The sequence below is a fragment of the Pholis gunnellus genome (assembly GCF_910591455.1).
Source record: "Pholis gunnellus genome assembly, chromosome: 6".
Taxonomy (NCBI): domain Eukaryota; kingdom Metazoa; phylum Chordata; class Actinopteri; order Perciformes; family Pholidae; genus Pholis; species Pholis gunnellus.
In genome coordinates, this window is record NC_136532.1 from 11,393,111 (window position 1) to 11,411,448 (window position 18,338).

At 42.8% G+C, this 18,338-nt stretch overlaps 1 protein-coding gene across 1 annotated transcript in view; it reads left to right on the top strand.

The window, feature by feature from the left end:
- Window positions 1–17,825: 17,825 nt before the first annotated feature.
- Window positions 17,826–18,338, top strand: part of ank1a (ankyrin 1, erythrocytic a) — a gene marked incomplete at its 5' end in the record, with an annotated part of 82,608 nt that continues 82,095 nt past the window's right edge. Inside the window, one exon of the mRNA XM_079161667.1 lies at window positions 17,826–17,951. Coding sequence (XP_079017793.1) covers window positions 17,826–17,951 — 126 coding nt within the window. The remainder of the gene's footprint in view (window positions 17,952–18,338) is intronic.

Consider the following 18,338-nt stretch of genomic DNA (forward strand, 5'->3'; position numbering starts at 1 on the left):
TTTCATCCAAGTGGATGAAAAGGATGGGGTACGATAACGTCCAAAGAACAGCCATCTACTTAAGAGGCAAAGCACATTACTTCACCCACAACTACAGACAGACAAAGCTCCTTAGCTAACAGCACCAGACTGGACCAGGTATCGCTGTGCGTGCGTGTGTGTGTGTGTGTGTGTGTGTGTGTGTGTGTGTGTGTGTGTGTGTGTCATGAAGCGTCCGCATTCTGAAAGGAAACAAAAGGAAAACTCGAGCTTCAAAAGCATCTGTATTTACTTTACCTCTGGCCTGCTATCACATGCAGTATCTGATTCTTCCAACAACCTGCCTAAACCTCGGCCGAAGGCGGAGAACTCTGATATACCATGGCAGCACTGAGAAGCAGGGTGCTATTTGTCCATGTATGGACACCTTAAATGGCATGAGTGTACACTGTCTGTGAGTTAGCGAGAGTTTTTTTTTTGTAGTGGACTTTTTGATGACAATTTACATTCCAGAAAAATAGACCCTTTATTTTTTGTTCTGATCTCTACGGTTTTACAAGGGAGAACTCTTTGTCTCAAGGGTTATTACTAAAGGAATTCATATATTGATTTATTTAAGAACAAGCAATTTAACTTATTATAGTTAGTTTAGGGAATAATATAAACGTGTTTTTATAAAGTGGTCCTTTTCCAACTGTTAATGAAATTAAGTTGTCTCAACAATTGCTAATTAATTTGCTAAATGATCATAGGGAGTTGATTTTGTGGTGGAGAGGATAAACTCCGGCACACCTTTTTGGAATAAAATGTCCCCAGTTTTCAGGTTCTTGCATAACGAAATCGTAATGTTATGCCTGCATCTAAAGAAGGTTATTGTCCTTGTGTAAAGCAAAAATGTTAGTTAGCCTTATCCTTTTTAATTTCACTTATAATGCATGCTTTGTCACACCAACGCCCTGATATTATTTCATTCCCCATTGCAAATTTGAATTTGTATGACTATACGATTTTACAGTTTCATTTTAAATGTCTCAACCCAATACAGGTCTCTAGTCACTATGCAGTACAGTAAATGAAAGCATACAACTGCTCAATTGAAAAGAACGGGGCGCATTAGGTGTTCAAGAACCCATATCATGCTGTTCTAACCCATTGATTTGTGTCATCACAACACAAACTTCATTCTCAGGACGTGAAAACAGAGAACACAAAGAGTAGATGACATTTGCAAATTTGTTTTTAGAGTTTGGTTATTTTATTTATTTAAAAACAATATTAGCAATTTAATATTATGTTTTTTTTTAAGCCATCGTCCTTTGAAACGGTACACAAAATGGTGCAAATGTGATTTGTATATCTCAAGGTGTAATTATATTTTGTGCTCCAAATAAAATAAAATAAGTAAAAATGTCACTGATGTTGGTTTGAATTCTTTTTGTTGCCTTGCATTGTGAATTGTCTTGGCGGTTACTTTTTACATGTGTGCAGAAACAGTATTACACAAGTATGGTCAAACACACACACACACACACACACACACACAGATGCACACACGATTTTCTAGACATTCAGGTTTTCCTACAAGGCTCAAAATCTCAGGGTTGGATCTATTTTTGACTGTGCCCGTCACCTGAGTGCTCGTGCAGCTTGCTACACTGTTTTGTATACATAGCTGATGAGCCGCAGCATCTTAATTGTGATGCGAGCGTTAAAGACTGAGTAGAGCATGTCAGGATAAACAACAACACCCCCCCATCTCTCTCCTCTTCAATAAGCCTGCTTTTCTCTGAGGACTGAGCCTCTGGGGGCCCAAGTGAGAACCACATGAGTCTCCCTCCAACGTGGCCTCCTCCTCTGTCTCTTTCTCTCCCTTAAAAACACACACACACGCACACACACACACACACACACACACACACACACACACACACACACACACACACACACACACACACACACACACACACACACACACACACACACACACACACACGCCTAGACATGTGCCTCACCACAGCCTTGTTGTTTCGGTCTTTGTTTGGTACTGCTTCATCTTGTCTTTCTTTCTCTCCTCTCTTGTGCTCCCCTTAAATGGCCCTTCTCTGCTAATGTAATTAGCACTGGTAGAGAAGGGCAGTTAATTACCCACTCTATTTTGATCGGGTAATTAATGTTATGCCAGGAAACAGCAACTGTTTCATTAACATAGCGCTCAAAGCAGTGAGGGGGCAGGGTAGCACCCAGTGGATGCCCGTCTGTGTGTGTGTGTGTGTGATGTTTGTATAATAGATGTACGGACAAACATCAGCATCAACAACTCAGCTCAGACACAGTGAGAGACAGCAGGACTTCAAACTACTGCTGACCCAGTCTGTGATCTGACCTCGACAGCAAGTCACTGTGTGCTGTCTTTGTCACCATCAAGTGGCACATATCAAAAGAGCTCAGGCTGCTGCCTCCTCCTCCTCCTCCTCCTCCTCCTCCTCCTCCTCCTCATCTCGCTCTCTCTCCCTTTTGATATGCTGTTAATTTGACAAGTTAAAGTCAGCTTTGTTCCCAGCACCTCAGCATTCATCTTGCAGAGTGCTCCTTCTGCCCAGTGGTGCAAGAGCCATATGTTTTCTTCCACGTGACTGTTTTGTTGTTGCTGTTGTTGAGGCTGCGGCGGCGCCGTTTACCGTCATCTGATCACAGTTTGGATAAAGACGGGATGAGATGCCACCTGCCACCAAGTCGTTCCACATCACACCGTGTGCACAGCTTCAAAGGAGCATCAAGCTGCTGGGCACATGAGAGCAAACACCATGTCATCTTTCATTATTGATACTGCTTAAGTACTGATGAGCTCCCATGTTTAAGTAACAGTATTGTTTTCCAAACAATAGAGGGAGCATATAGCACAAAATAGACCCTTCCTCCCTGGCCTCTCATGGGATGTGTTTGTGTTTATATACCCAATTAGCCCTCCGGCCACAGCATGGCCATACATTAGGCTGACATTAGCCCCGGGTGTATACGTCTGTGTGTGTGTGTGTTTGTGTGTGTGTGTGTGTGTGTGTGTGTGTATGCGTGTATATGTGTGTAAAATACAGTGCACCCCTTTCTCTTTTGAGGCACAATTTCAGGGGTGTGCGTGCCTTATTAGGCAGACCGAGGCAGAGCTTGACAGAGATGGCCCACTGCTTTGTCAAATAGATTGGTAGATTGGCTTCCACACCCAGCCGGTGTCCTTTGCCTTTGGCCCGTCAGTAAAACCGGCATTGTTGCCCATTAGACCACTGGACCCCGATTCCTTTTTCCAAAATGAATCCCCCACCCTTTCTGCCATTCCCTTGGGTGTCAGTAGAGTGGGGTGGCAGATGGGACAGACACAGAGATGCCCCATGGGCCCCCCCCCCCCCCCCCCAACAAAATACACACACACACATGTAAACACACGCACAAGCACATACACATCTCGGTGCACGCTCAGACATGCATGCATGCACATATGCATAAGTGCGCACACTCGGCACAGGCAGCAACACATAGCCCCCCCCCCCCCAACAGAAACCTCATCTGTCAGCCTGCTGCTTTTGTCCAGACCACAGGAGTATGTTCTGTGAACACAGAGTGACGTCTCTGTCTCTGCCTCTCAATCTGTGCTCTGTGTACCTGTGTGTTTGTGAGTGAGGGAGACACACAACTGCAGAGAAACAGCTGCATGAGGTGAGAGGGAGAGAGGCGTGAGAGATCCTCCTTCTTCCTCATCGCTCATTGACAACTTTATCCAACCTAACAAATGTTTACTCATTTTTATCACGAGTTTACGTAGCCTACATTACAGTGAAGACACAGATAGGAATTGTATAAATTGCATACTTTTGGTTATAATTTAACACATAGATTAGTTGTACTCCTGTATGCGTGTACAAATCATTAACAGCAATAGTCGTGTTGTCTGTTGTGCAAATATACTGAAAATAAAACTGTCTGTGGCATCCCAAGTTATGCTTATGCACTGTGCTATACTAATTCTACTTACCTGTCTCTTATGGTTTCACTTTTTATTCAAGTCTTACCTGTCTTGTTAGTAAATTTGCCCAACATAAGGATTATTCTAATAAAATATGCATAGCATGCAGATTATAATGTAGGACGGTTTTTGTCGGTAGGGAAGAGTTTTTATGTCACGATCTTTCTCCTCCTCTGGGTATAATATTGACAATTAGCCAGATTAGAGGAGTGGGGATGTAATTTGGGCCAAACGAACGTATTGGCTGTTTGGTGTGAGGTGAGAAGGCCCCACACTGGTGATTAATTACAGCCAGGCCGCCTGACAGAGGTGGGAGCTCCCCCGGTGCTGTCTGCAGCCGACATGGAGGGAAACCCAGCCTGGCTAATTGACCCGGCTCCTGTAAGGCCATCCATCAAGCGTGGCCCGAGTGGCCCCGTAAGAAACACATTATTCAGAGGTAAGTTAGTTAACCAACTAGCGCTCCAGCGTTCATTAATGGAGTTAGCGCCTCTCCTGTCTGTTTATGCGAGCCAGCGCGACGTGAAATGTGCGCTTCACCAAATCAAATGACCAAAACCAAGCGTGTGGGAAGTTGTGTTTTGTTTTTCATAGTGGTTTAGACTGATGTTTTCACGAGTTGAACACATTTTGGCCGCGAAGTATTCTACTACACCCAAAGCCCAGATTAAACAGTAAACACGCCATTTTGAGTCTCATGTTTTTGGATCAGCAACGAGTCTTTCCCAACACGTCTTTAACAAGCGACAGCCTTGATGCAGTATTCTTGCTTTTAAATAGAAATATTTGAGGCAATCATTTAAGTTTAAAATGTAATTTCAGTGATTTTCAACTGACATTAAGACTCAGCATTTATTAAACTCCTTTTTGTAGAATAACCTGGACAGCAGTGAAGTCCTCATTTCCTCCTCAGAGTGGAGAAACCTGATGTATTTTAGCCATCCAGTCAAGAAAGAAACCCTTGTGTTAAATGTAGATCAGTGACCTTTTAGTCAAAGCTCCATCAAAAACAACCTTTTAGTAATAAAACCAGATCAATCGAATGTGGCAAATAACCACTTTTTCTGATGGACTATAAATTCTGTACATTACCATAAAAATTGCTGAAACCATTACAGCCCATTAGCATGTATGGTGACGGCCAGTCTTCTCTATTATGGGATTTCTTTCTCTCTCTTTTGCAAACCTATAGACTGAATAGGAGAGAGGGGTACAGCAGTGTCCAGGTCATCTGTCTGGGTGGTGCTTTAGGCTAAGTGAAAGGTGGAGGAGGCCTGAGCTCTCTGCTCTACATGCCTGGTCAGGGTCCACATGTGCTTTCACTTGACTTCCTCACCAAACATCCCTCCAGATATCTCACAAGAGAAGACATATGGAGACACGTATTAGAGAATGTTTTGGTGCAAGCAGGGAGAAATGATTTCTCATCCCCATAGGTGACTTATTATACTGGAGTCTCTCCACAAATATCTGACCTCCTCCCTCCCTGTGAGTAATTGCAGCTGGGTCACATAGTTGTCACTGTTGACCCTTTGCCAATGAAGTTATAGCTCTGTGTGTGTGTGTGAGCATGTATAGAGGGGTTTCCACTTTGTATTGCTGCTCTTAACAGATGTGGTTTATCTTCAAACCAAATTATATATTCAGACTTATAATAGCAACTATTTTTCAGTTATCTTTTACATTTCAGACAGTGCATCAGCGCTGTTTAAGCATCATCTTCATTCATGCACAGCTTGATTCCCGTGTGTCTGAGGAAGCCCTATAGCGCCCCCTACTTGTAAAAGAGCAAGCTTGTCTGTCTGTGTTCTTCACCAGAATAATAAGAGATGCAAACGCACAGCATCTCTTTTAGTGTCTGTTTTTCTCTCTCAGCGGGATTTTGTTGTGAGCGGCTTCATTTGTGTGTCCGTGTGTATAATTCTGTCACATCCGGCAGGCCAGTGGTTGCAACACAGTGACAACAACCACAAACAACCGTTTTATATGTCTCACTGTCCTCTGTATACCAGCGTGCATAAATATGCAGGGGGATATCTAATCAAATAAATCCATTCATTAGGAGAGCTGCTGGTATTTCTGCTTTTGCATTAATTACATAGTCATTACCATATCAATTAGAGAAATCAGAGATCATGTAATTAAGGTTTAACCAAAAGCACCTGCTGCCTCTGAGCTGTGTTGTGGTTTGTGTGAGCGTGCGTGCGTCACTCCTAATCTAATCTCTGGCCTTTGACAGGACTCCCCCTCATCAATCCTGAGCTGTCGGAATTCAGCTTCTTTTTGTGTGTGTTGTTTTTGTTTATAGGGGTGGTGGCGGTGTTTGGAGGGGCGTCATGCGAAATGTTGTCATGGCAATCAAATTGATTGGCAGTGACGCCTGATTTGAAAGGAAGAATAGGAGACAGGTGGAAGGAGGCGGGCTGTACATCTAAAGGAACAGATTGGGACAAAGTGAGGACTCGCTGGGTGTCGGGAGGGGAGTCCCTGTCTGTTTTGGCTCCGGTTGTGCCTTGTAAAAGATAACCAGTAATTACTCTAACGGTCCACACATTCTAGTTCTCTGGGGTTTCAGGGTTTGGAACAATACTGCCAGATGTTCTTGTATTTAGTTTTAATGTAACTAAACGGAATATAATATTTAACAAACATGTAGTATTAATTCGAACAAGTTTCAGAGGCTCAAGAGGGACAATGTGTGCAGGGAGTGTTTTGTAATGTTGGTTGGCCACATGTGAGGAAAAGATGGATGGAATAATTCTTTTAATGAAGGGGTCAGAGGAAGCCATGTGTAAGGAATCATGGGAAGAAAAACACACAGAGGAAAAGAGATGGAGAGGAGAGGAGATGAGGAATGAGAGGAGGGAGGAGCGAGGGGAACGGAAAGGGACTCAGGGGGACTGACACCAGCCTCCGGCCTCCTCCTCCTCCTCCCCTGCACTTCCTGTTACATTTCCTTTCTTCTCTTAATTCTCCCTCTTTGCCCCGTTCACTCTCGTCAGTCTTACCTGTTTTCTTCATTAAGGTCACCTCTACACCTACCACTGTGCCTGGTCAGTTAAGTTCTATCGATTCAAAGGGCTAAGAGAAGAAAAAAAGCCAGTTCAAGAACTTCATACTAGATTATAATGATCAAGACGATTTTGCATGTTTTAGTGCATAAGCTTATAAATAAGACTTTACATTACTGCTGACCATTTCCTGAAGCTTTAAGTTGAAACTGAATATTTAATCACATTCTATTTATCTATTGTCACAGTTACATTATTGTCATTTAGCAATATAGGTACAAAAAGACACTTTCAAAAACGTGTCCCTGGTTGGTACATTTGTAGTGGTTTATGAGTCCACCATCCCACTCATTATCCCACCATCCCACAGTTGGGATGTTTTAAATGCAAGAAATAGAAGTTATCTATCTCAAGCTATAGTGCCAAGTGTGTGCAAGTAGATTTTCACACTGTACAACCATGACAGCATTGGCTGTCTGGAGGACAAGTTACTAAAACGTGGTGTGCTTTTAGGAAAACTTTCACATTTAAATGTAATGTAATTATATAAATAGTAAATGGATTTAAAACATCCACCATTATGGTTTATTCAGGAAATGAAAAGCTGTTTCATTGTTTGGATTTTAATAAAAAGTCCATTGCTTGTATTAGATTGACAGTAACACTGGCCCTCCAGATCTTGTTCCCTGATTAGATGCCCTTCGTGTTCACATCGTCTCCCCTGTGTGTGCCAGCTAAGGATCAAGGTATCAATATTTTCATCCTCCTTGTGACATTCCTTTATCCTTACATCCTGTACCCCGTTGTGGTTCAGTGCTGTGAAACACACTGGTTCTCGACATTATTGACTTTCATTTATAAGTCTTTTTAATTGATTCGCTCAACAAAATAGAGATATCAAAAAATTTAGTATGACATAAAGACATTAAACCACAGCATTTTGCATTTCTTACATTCCATTAATCAGCCTTTTTTTAAATCCTGAAGGGTTTTTCTTAGGACATACGTTAAGTTGGACGACCAGAGACAAGAAAACAACAAAGAAGATATGAACAGTTGTTCCATCACAAATGTTTGAATTCCATCAATCACCTCTTGTAGTATTTCTACCCATTAGCAGATTATCAATCAGAGAGGTTCAGACAGACTCACTTAGCACCTCAGAGTTATCCATTGATCAGAGCCTTGTTGTATTCAGAAGTCATGTGCACTATGACACCACTAGATGGCAGAAGTAAACTGGATAAACAGTCTGTCGCTCCGCGGTTGCTCTGAATGTTCAACCATTGGTCAGGCACCATGTGGAATTTGTATTTTGGACACTACAAGCTGAGTCACTTGTCAAAGCTTTTATTTTCCCCTCTGAACTTCTCCCCAAAGATTTTAAATCTCATACTGGAGCTTGTTTACATAATGAGAGATGAAATAGTGCCACCTATACAAACTGGGTTTTTTACTCTGCTCAACCTACAGCTGTTGTACTTCATAGGTGTCTGTTTCTGTTGTTTGTGGTCAGAGAGACTCCCCTAAATGGTTCACAAAGACGAGGGATTTCAAGCTGAGCCTCTTGTTGTAACTGATCAGCAAATGCTGCAAACTCATCACATCTCTCCCTTACAGTAAAAAGATAGCGGCATGTTATGCAGATATTTGCACATCCAACCATCTCCGATGCAGGTTTGTTGGAGAGTATCACTTGAGTCTTGAGAGAAGAATATTTAGAACAGTGCTCTTGCTCGGCATCACAATTTATTGATCATACTTTATCATTATTGGCTTCGTCAGGAGTGTTTTACACAATTATTGCAACATTGATCTTAAATAGATATTGCTCCGCCCACTCTGTTTGCACTGGTTTGGGACAGTTATCCTCCTGTGGGAGTGTCTCTCAATAATTGACAGCGACGTGTACAATCTGCCAGATTATGTTTCACATATAGGAAAAATAATATTTAAAAAAGAGTTAGACACCAAAACACACTTAAGTTACAGAAAATGCATCACTGATGGAACAAAAACATCGGCCTTGCAGCTTTCAAAAGTCAGTCAAAGTGGTGTAATAGTATGCAATACTTGCATCTTGAGTATCATAAGTAGCTTTATAAAATCCCCCAAAACCTTGGAGCATTACATGCCATGGTATCTCAATGTTCAGTCTTCTGGGGGGACAGAGTTTGCAACTTAACTATCCAGTATGCTTCTCTACTGTGTTTCATCGATGTTGACGTCTCTCTCCGGCAGAGTCACCTTTTCGATGCCCTGGAAGCTAAATGATGAGATGTCATTGGAATGAACTACTGGGTAATCTCGTATCATTCCTCCAAAAATGCAAAAAAATATATTTTTTAATGTAAATTTCCTGACATAAGCGGCGGAGTCCATCAGCATTGGCAGTGTAAAGGCTCACGGCTGACTTAAAATAGTAGACGGCGCGTTGAGCCATTTTAAACCCATTACATTTGGTAAGAAATGTCAATATTAACACCAGCATTAATGTGTTTCATCACAGTTCAGTCCATAATTTAGTTTACAGCTAAAACAAACCCCACAAGACACGTGTGCAGTGCCTCTTTTAATAACCAAGCCCAGTCTGTGGCAGTTGGGGGTAAAGGTTGCACTCAACGTAATGGTGTGTTTCTTTTTCTGTACCAAACAAATATCCAGAGGGACCGAAACATTAGTATGATCAATAAATTGTGATGCTGAACAAGAGCTTTGTGTGGGATCTTTTTATCTCAAGACTCAAGTGACGTAATTGTTACAGTCACTGGACAAAATCCCTTAAAATGGCCAGTTGAGAACAAAGTATGGCTTTGCCTTCGCACAGCTGTGCTGTGCTCTGACCGATCCTCTGTACACAACAGCAGTGATTGTCAATCTGCCTAAGGCCATTGCCATTCCCAGTTGGTGTGTCGGTGAAATTCACTGCTGACTCTGCAGCTTTGAAACTACTCTGAACTGCTGTTCAGACCACCGAGCTGGTGATGGTGCAGCGTCAGTAACACTCGTGGCATATTTACACTGAACTCTGATCTACATACTTCCCTAGAATACAGAGCCAAATCAGATGAGGTGGCAGGCTGCCTGAGCCGCGACACAGTTTGGACATGAAGCCTGCCCTTGGTCTGTTACCTGCCATATGGCTTTCCCAATCAGTGTTCTCTCTGCTAGTGCAGTGCCAGCAGAAAGAGAGGGAGGGAGAGGGAGAGATCTTTCCAATGGAGCGTTTCAGGTCTGAGCTAACCTGCTCTATCCTGCCTTCATGCTTTACTAGCCAAGTGTCAGGAGGGGAAGGATGACTGCAAAATGTCCACCAGACACTGCACTTGCTGAGGGTGTACGAAATACCAACAACGCGTTGTTATACACGACTGAGTGGTAAACCTGCAACAAATATTCGTTTTGTGAACTTTAGTACATTCAGATTAAGAGATGTGTTGATTCAACTTTATGGTCATTTCTGATTATGTAGTTTGAGTTGTTGTTGTATTGGATTGCATTACGCTCATAATAGATCTTGTCATAATTCTCACCTCCTGTATGGATGTAGACCTGCTTATCAAGCTACGTCTGTCTTGATAAACTGGGCTTGAACAGAAATACTTTTACATATACAACACATTGCATTCATTTGTTTTGTATCAATTCTCTTTCAGTTAGTTTTTCTTAAATATTGTTTAGTCAATAAAATGTTTTTATGCATTTTTTTTCCCCAAGAAGACGTCTTCAATTTGTTTAATTGTCCAAACCCCCAAATTCTCTATTTCTAATGATATAAACTGGATGTAAACCACAAATCCTTACAACTGGAACCGGGGAACATTTATCATTGTTGCTTCATGAATAGCTTGCATGATTAATAGCTTATCGAAACGGTTTGTGTACACAATTTCAGTGCTAAATACAAATTTCAGTGCTCATGTTCACATGGAATTAGTTTAATCCTGCTCATTTGGACACGTGATTATATCTGAACGGTGTGTTCTCTTGTCGGAGCAGCACTGAGCTGTGCCGTCCTGTGGTGGTGCTCGTAGTTGGCTGTGTGCTGCAGTGCAGTGTTGAGCTCTGCTGGGTGTGTGTGTGTGTGTGTGTCTGTGTGTCTACAGCCACTAGCAGTACTGCAAGATGAGCCTATGGGGGGCACTGTGATCCATGGTGTAATCAGTATTATGGATTAGTCCCACCACATTTGTTGTATTTGTCCGGTTAGTAATTTTCACCTATAAGATATCACAGATGTTTGTTGTTGTAACTGGTAAATTGTTATCTATTTTGTTGGTTGATTAAAGGCTCCTACATGAACACATTTCAACAGCATGGTATTACCAAGACCCTTCATGTTTGACTGTAGACTCATGCAGCAAATATTCCTGTCTCTCTTTGTCGCAGTACCCTCTAGTAATCAATAGAGGGCGCTGCCTGACCTCTATTCCTCCCTCCTCAATGTTTCTCCTACTGATCTTTGGTGACGACCAACCATAATCTGTTTCACGTGGTTAAAAGGGCAGCGATATGATCCGTTGATCCACTTGAAATCACAAAATAGTCCACAGTGTTCATCCATACTGTAATAGCAACATGTTTTTTTTTTTAGTTCATCTCATTTTGGCTGATAGTGACTAACACTGCTGCTGTTAAAATAACTCTATAAACCACAGTTGATGGTGCAGAGGATGGCTCAGGCCTGCAGAAGACTGTATCTCACTGTAGGCTTTGGACTTCTGCCAGCAAACACACTAGAGACTCTCGAATATTGAGGCGGATTGAACATGAGCGGCATAGTAAAAACCAGCAGCATCGGCTGTATCTGTACGCGAGCTACTGCTGCGGCTGATGTGTTAATATGCAAAGCAACAAGAGGCATTAGCTTCCTGTCATTAGGACTAAACTGATTTCATGAAGTGTTTGTTTGAGAAATCTTCTCCAGACCTGTGCAGCCATGTGACCTGTCCCTGATGATGAGGTTGACTAAATTAGAGCAGGAAATGAGAATATTTTCCCAAGGGTTTTACCTGTGGTGTGGGTGTACATTTACTGTAAAGCTGACATTTACTGTCAAGAATGACTGGCTAGAAAGTTCAGTCCGAGGACAGCGTACTGTACTACAGTGTTAACACACGCTTGAGCAGCAGAATGTGGTATTTCAAGACGAGGAAACTTGTTATCTGCTTCTAGGAAACCGTTGCAGTTTCCGGATCAAGCTGAGACATGTCAGTAAATCGTACAGCAAATGTGTTAAACATGATGTTATTTTTTGTGTGGCGCGTGCATCTTTGAGTTGGTTGGTGTCAAAGGAGAAGGGTCTAGTTGCTGAACTCCGGCTCCGGCCCATCTCCTCCGTCAGACCCTTTCCTGGACGCTGTTGGTCAAAGGGAGGCAAAGTTTATTCTCTAAAGCAGTTGATTGGACTTGTTTAGAGTTAATTAAAGTCTTTTTAATTAATGGCTGTCTTGGCTAACAACTAGCACTGCTACCAGATGTTGAGGCTTTGCTTTGGCCAGGTGATGAATTGACTAAATGAAAATTTTGCCATCAACTAACAAAATTGTGTTGGCTGCTCTCAAATAGACATTAAACAAACACATCAGTGTGCAGAAAGTTGCCCAATAGTCATATACATTAGCAAAGTTATCAAATATCCCAGATGTCAAAAAGGGTACCGGATTTCTAGCCTGGCAGGTGAAGACCAGCTGAAGACATGCAGCTGATGTTTGGTGCAGAAACATCCTCAGAGAAGCTTGAAAGGTGGGACACATCCTGCAAGCCTTTGGTCATTGAAGAGGCGAAACACTTGACTTCATCAGCTGACGGCCGTTCGCTTGTGAGAGCAGCTAAAAAGCTTCCACATGATGACACTAAAACCAGAAAGAATACATGGGTGACTTTAATGTTCATGGGAGCTTATTGCCACTGACTATCTTTGTCTCTTTTATTACCTGTCAGACTGGGATAGTGATATGTTCTCCCTGCTGCTGCTTCACTCTCTGTTGCCTACAGCGGGACGCAGAAGGGTCCAAATGAGCCCCACTGATACTGTCGACAAACTTGTGCCTTTAAAACTGTCTTGTAGCCTTTTATGTCTTTGCTATTGATCCTCAACATAACTGTCTCAACATCTTGGGAATAATAAGGGCTAGATTAATTTGATATAAGTTAGTGTGGAGATATTTAAAAGTACATAATTGTACAATAAACACAAACCTCTGTTGGGTAGCAAAAGTAGTTAGCTCTTTTTCTTATATAATGGTCTCATTGTCACATTGTGATATGTTGTGCTTTGCTGCAGTATATGGAGTTCATGAACTTCTCAACTAGAAATAAGAGATGACGGTCAGATGTTAGCCATACATGTGAGCAATAAAACTATTTTCGTCTTAGTTATGTGGATAGATGTGAAATGCTAGCAAGAGTGCCAAATGTCAACATGCAAAAAGATATTTTCTCAACAAACTGGGTGAAGCAGAATAAGATTTAGCAAAGGCCTTGTCATCTGCAGTTCCATTGAGAGTGGTTCAGATGGTGGCCGATACATTGTCCCTTTGTTCTTACCAACCTTCATTGTAATTACATTGCTTATTGTGATTTTATATATTTTTAATATATAAATGTGCCCATGGTATTTTTAGGAGAGCCAAAACATTTTAAGTGAGATGTGATAAATCGACCCTCTTCAGTTCTTATAACAATAAGTTATTTGCTAAAAGAAAACGGTCTTCAGAAGGATTTATCAAAGTCAGACACTTTGACAATACATGTAAGGTGTTAAATGACACTGAGTGCTGTAAACCTAAGTCTGACTAGTGTGTCCCTTAGCTTTTTTTGAGTTGATTTAACCAAAGTATTTCGCTGTGGCTCTTGAACTGTTACATGACTGTCTGTGCTTCTATCCAGAGGGTCCGGATTTGATAGTGGGGTTACGTACAGTATGCTTCCATGTGCTGAATAGGCTGCCTCTTTCTCCTTTCACTGTGGTGAGTTTGCATGTGGGTGTGCGACGGTGTATGTGTGTGGCTCTGTCGTATCCCGTCACTGTTTTTAGAGGAGCACTGGAGCGGCTAACGTGCTGGCGGGTGCTGGCCGTCACACTGAAGAGAAGCCGGGCAGTAGCTGTGTGTTTCTTTCTGCCCCCAGGTCCACACAACCTGTCCCTCTTGTGTCCCAGGCAGGACCACCCCAGGGACAGTTAATGTACACTGGGTGCACTCTAAAACACAAAAATAGGCTTATATGTGGTTTTACAGTCCCTTCCAGTATTTTAGCATGTTTCAGCAAAATGTGTTGGAAAACTATTTCTTAATACATCAGTGCATGTTGAAACTCACCAAAATGTTTGTGAAACGTGTTTTAATCAAAAGCTCCAGAAGCCCGTCGCTCTTTACATTCATATCTCTAATGGTGGCAAGGTCATGTTTTCATAAAAAAACGATGCTCACAACTCGACTCCTCTGGTTGCAAAAAGAAGTCAGATAGAAGTCTATGAGAAAATGACTTTACTTCTCACTTGTATTATCTCAGTAAACATTGTAAACATAAGTTTATGGTCTAAATCACTACTTTCAAGTCTTCTTTAATACAACATTATGTAAATTCGGTAAATTATGGTCACATTATTGGACGATAAAACAGGGTATGTTTTAAGACTGGCTTGTGATTGACAGGTCGCTACCCATGGCGTTGTCCGGTCTGGGAATTGTCCGTGTTTTTGTCCTAAACTTTAACCCTTTCACTGTGTGTTTTCAGTTCATGAAAGTTAATTGTTAGCTTTCTGGTCACCTAAAAAATTATGCATTTGTTTGTTTGTACTTAGCTCCACCCTCTTGTGTCACTTCTGTTTGCAAAAAGCCAAGATGGCGACGGCCAAAATGCCGTACACCAGACTACAACACTTTAGTCCACAAACCAATGGGTCACCATGACTACGTTCACTTCTGCTATGTTTATCCTGTTTAAATACAGTAAACAAGTTAAGTACACTGGGCTGTTGGTTGATTGGTGGGTTGATCTTCTGGTTTATGTCATGGTTGTTGTAGCTGATGTTGGGGTTATATTACTAACCTCCTTTTTCCAAAGCAAAACCTACGTTTTTTTGATGGATTTATTAGCCATTGGTTTCCATTGCATTTCAGTATGGAGCAGTAATTTGGAACACCATTAACATAAGAAGTGACATCATTGATACACGGTAATGCCGTTGCATTTGCTGCGTACTTTGAAAACACGTCCTTGTCGTTGCATCCAATGAAATTCATGTCAGGTTTGAAGATTAGCAGCCAAATAACGCAGCATCAGAAAGAAATTGAAACGGGTGTTTGAAACGGGGCCTTCTGTCAAAGCAGCAACCATGTTGTTTGTCAGTATGTGATCGGTGAGGGACGCTCTCTTCTCCACTGGCTCTCTCCAGGTTCAGCCTCAGATGATCCAGCTACTATACCTAAGTGGTCCCACTGGCTGTGTTAAAAATCCACTGTAAATCTGCCCCTCCATTAGCTGAGGAAGAGTATATAGCATAACAAGACCAATTTAGTTGGTCAGCAAAAACGTCCTTATTACCAGTGCAGTCGGTCTTTCTGGTGATTCATTTAGGCTCATTCCCAGGAGTTCAATATTGTGATGGATATCTTGCCACAGAGCTGTCAGCCCGTCAGTATTTGTGTTTGTTTGTGTCATAGCTGGGCCACATGAGTGAATGATTTGTGTAGTAGCATTGAAGACAGAAGGCAATATCACCAGTCCTATTCATTAATATGCTGCAGTATAGAGAGAGAGCTGCTATCAGATGAGGGGAAGCCTTGGCAGGAGAGCAGAGGAAAAACACAGGGAAAGACATTAGTACAGAGATACGGACAGGAAGCAGCAGCAGATAATGAGTGAAAGGAATAGCTCTAAAATATGGTAATAATCTTAATTTTGTCAACATATTTTTCTCTTATTAAATAATATGCACAGCCAAGAAATACCCTGATTTAACTTTCTGAAGAGCACTTTTCATTGAAATTGGGCTCAATATCATGAGTCATTCAACTGTTAATTGTCAGAAAAGACCTGATAATTAGCTGTTAAAATGGGAAACAAATGACAGATTGAGAAAATAGGATGTTGTGATAATATCCTCGTATTTGTACATTGGCCTATGTTATTCTCTAAAATTACGAATGAAGGTGAGAACAAATAAGCCAGAAATGAAGATGTGGCTGCAGAATACTCTGATAACCATCATTCAGCAGCTGTGTGTGTGTGTGTGTGTGTGTGTGTGTGTGTGTGTGTGTGTGTGTGTGTGTGTGTGTGTGTGTGTGTGTGTGTGTGTGTGTGTGCACTAAAGCACGTGTGGAATGCGTGTGTGTCTACTGTATCAGTGTGAACTGTACATGTGATGTATAGTGAGCTGGGCAAAGAGAGATGTTAAACGATATTTTTTGCCTGCGTCAGCAGCATTGCAGGGGAGAGGGGAGAGGGGGGAGGGAGGAGGGAGGAAGAAGGAGGGAGGCAGGCAGAGCAATACCAGTAAACAGGTGCCGGCTCCATCAGCTCCTCTCTCCCTATGCACCTCTTTCTCACTGCGCACATACACACATGCATTACACATGAGCACTAGAACACAAATGCCACTTATATTATAATGCATATATTTATACCACCGATTGTCTTTTATTGTATGAAAAACTACAACGGGGTCAGGGAAAGAGGAGAAAACGAATGTCGGAAGCCAGAAAACGAAGTCAACAAAGCAAAGCTTTTAATGTTACTGTATCACCCTTTTCAATAGATGTTCAGGGGGCGATGTGGAAATAGCCTTTTATTGCTCACAGCCTCACTCTAATAAACACAAGCACACTGCACCAACATCTTTGCACGGATACCAATCCGGTCTGCTGCAGCGCCTAAACAGTAGAGAGGGAGAAGGGAGCAGAGAGAGGGGGAGAGAGTACACGAGTCAGAGGCAGGTTCTCTTTTTCCTCATGCATGTTTCATTTTTTATTTTTTTATTTCCTCTGGTCTCTGTGTGCGAGTGATTGTGGTGATGACGGGTTCCCTGTGCAGCCTAGCGATCCTCCACAGATGGACACACAGCAGGACTATGAGATACTGAGAAATTAAATACAGGAAAAGGAAACAAAATCAATGCAAGGAAGGAGAGTTGACTTTGATTCAAAGCTGCTCAGCTCGGGCTATTGCTCAATTGACTGTCAGTTCATCCCCTCTTGAATTTGTTTGAGAGGAGCGGGGGGGGGGGGGGTCGAAGCAGTTTGACAGAATGTCAAAGCAGTGAAGGGAAGAGAGATGCCGAGAATGAAAACAAGTCTAAAAGAAAGAAAACCCGTTTGTTCACTGTTATTTACCTTTTTCCTCTGTGCAGAGAAAGAGGGAGCTCAGAGAGGAAGGCAGCAGAAAAATTGAAGGAGGGAAGTGTACGTGAGCAATTGAGAGGGAGAGAGAGCGAGAGAGCGAGAGGGGGAGAGAGAGAGAGGAAGAGGGAGAGAGAGAGAGAGAGAGAGAGGAAGAGGGAGAGAGAGAGAGAGAGGAAGAGGGAGAGAGAGAGAGAGTGAGAGGGGGAGAGAGAGAGCAGCGTTGCAGTAGCATCCCACAGCAGACGGCTGAGGACTGCCGATGTGTGTGTGACTGCACTGCTGAAGAGGAGGAGGAGGAGGAGGCAGAGGGTGAACACGCTCGCAGACTCTGCAGGGCCATAGAGGAACACAGAGCAGCAGCGGCAGCGCTAGTGTTGGCCGGCACCAGGTAGAAGTCCCAGCGCTGTCGTCCCGCAGACCACCGCCGTAGGATCGGGACACGCCAACGCAGCCCAGACCTCCACTACCAACGCCATGGCACAAGCCGCCAAGCATCTCCGCAAGAACAAGGATTTAGAAGCCCAGCTAGAGCAGGAGCGCAAAGAGAAGGAGGAGGAGAGGGTCAAAAAGAGGAGTCGCTCACGGGATAAAAAGCGCAAGGTACTGGGACTATTCTCAGGTGGGGTAGTCAGGGGTGGGGTGATGGTCTTAGGGTGGGGAGGGAGGGCTGGCCGGAGAGGGGGTAGGAAGGTTGGACGCCCCCCCCCCAACCCCCCCTTTCTTTCTCTGTCATGCTAAGCTGTGGTGAGGGGTGCCGGGGCACACATGGAAACTCAGTCATGAGTGTGTTTCTACTGTGTGTACACACAGTCTCCCCGGCACACATGTGTATGTCCTGTGCATACAGACTAGGGGAAACGGTACAACACACTGCATGCTTTCCTTCTCCCCTTGACTGCTTTATACCTGCTTTATTGACTGTCCTGTCTAAGCCGTCTGATAAGGCAGTGTAGTACTCTACCTCTCACTGTGACTCTGTCCCTCTTC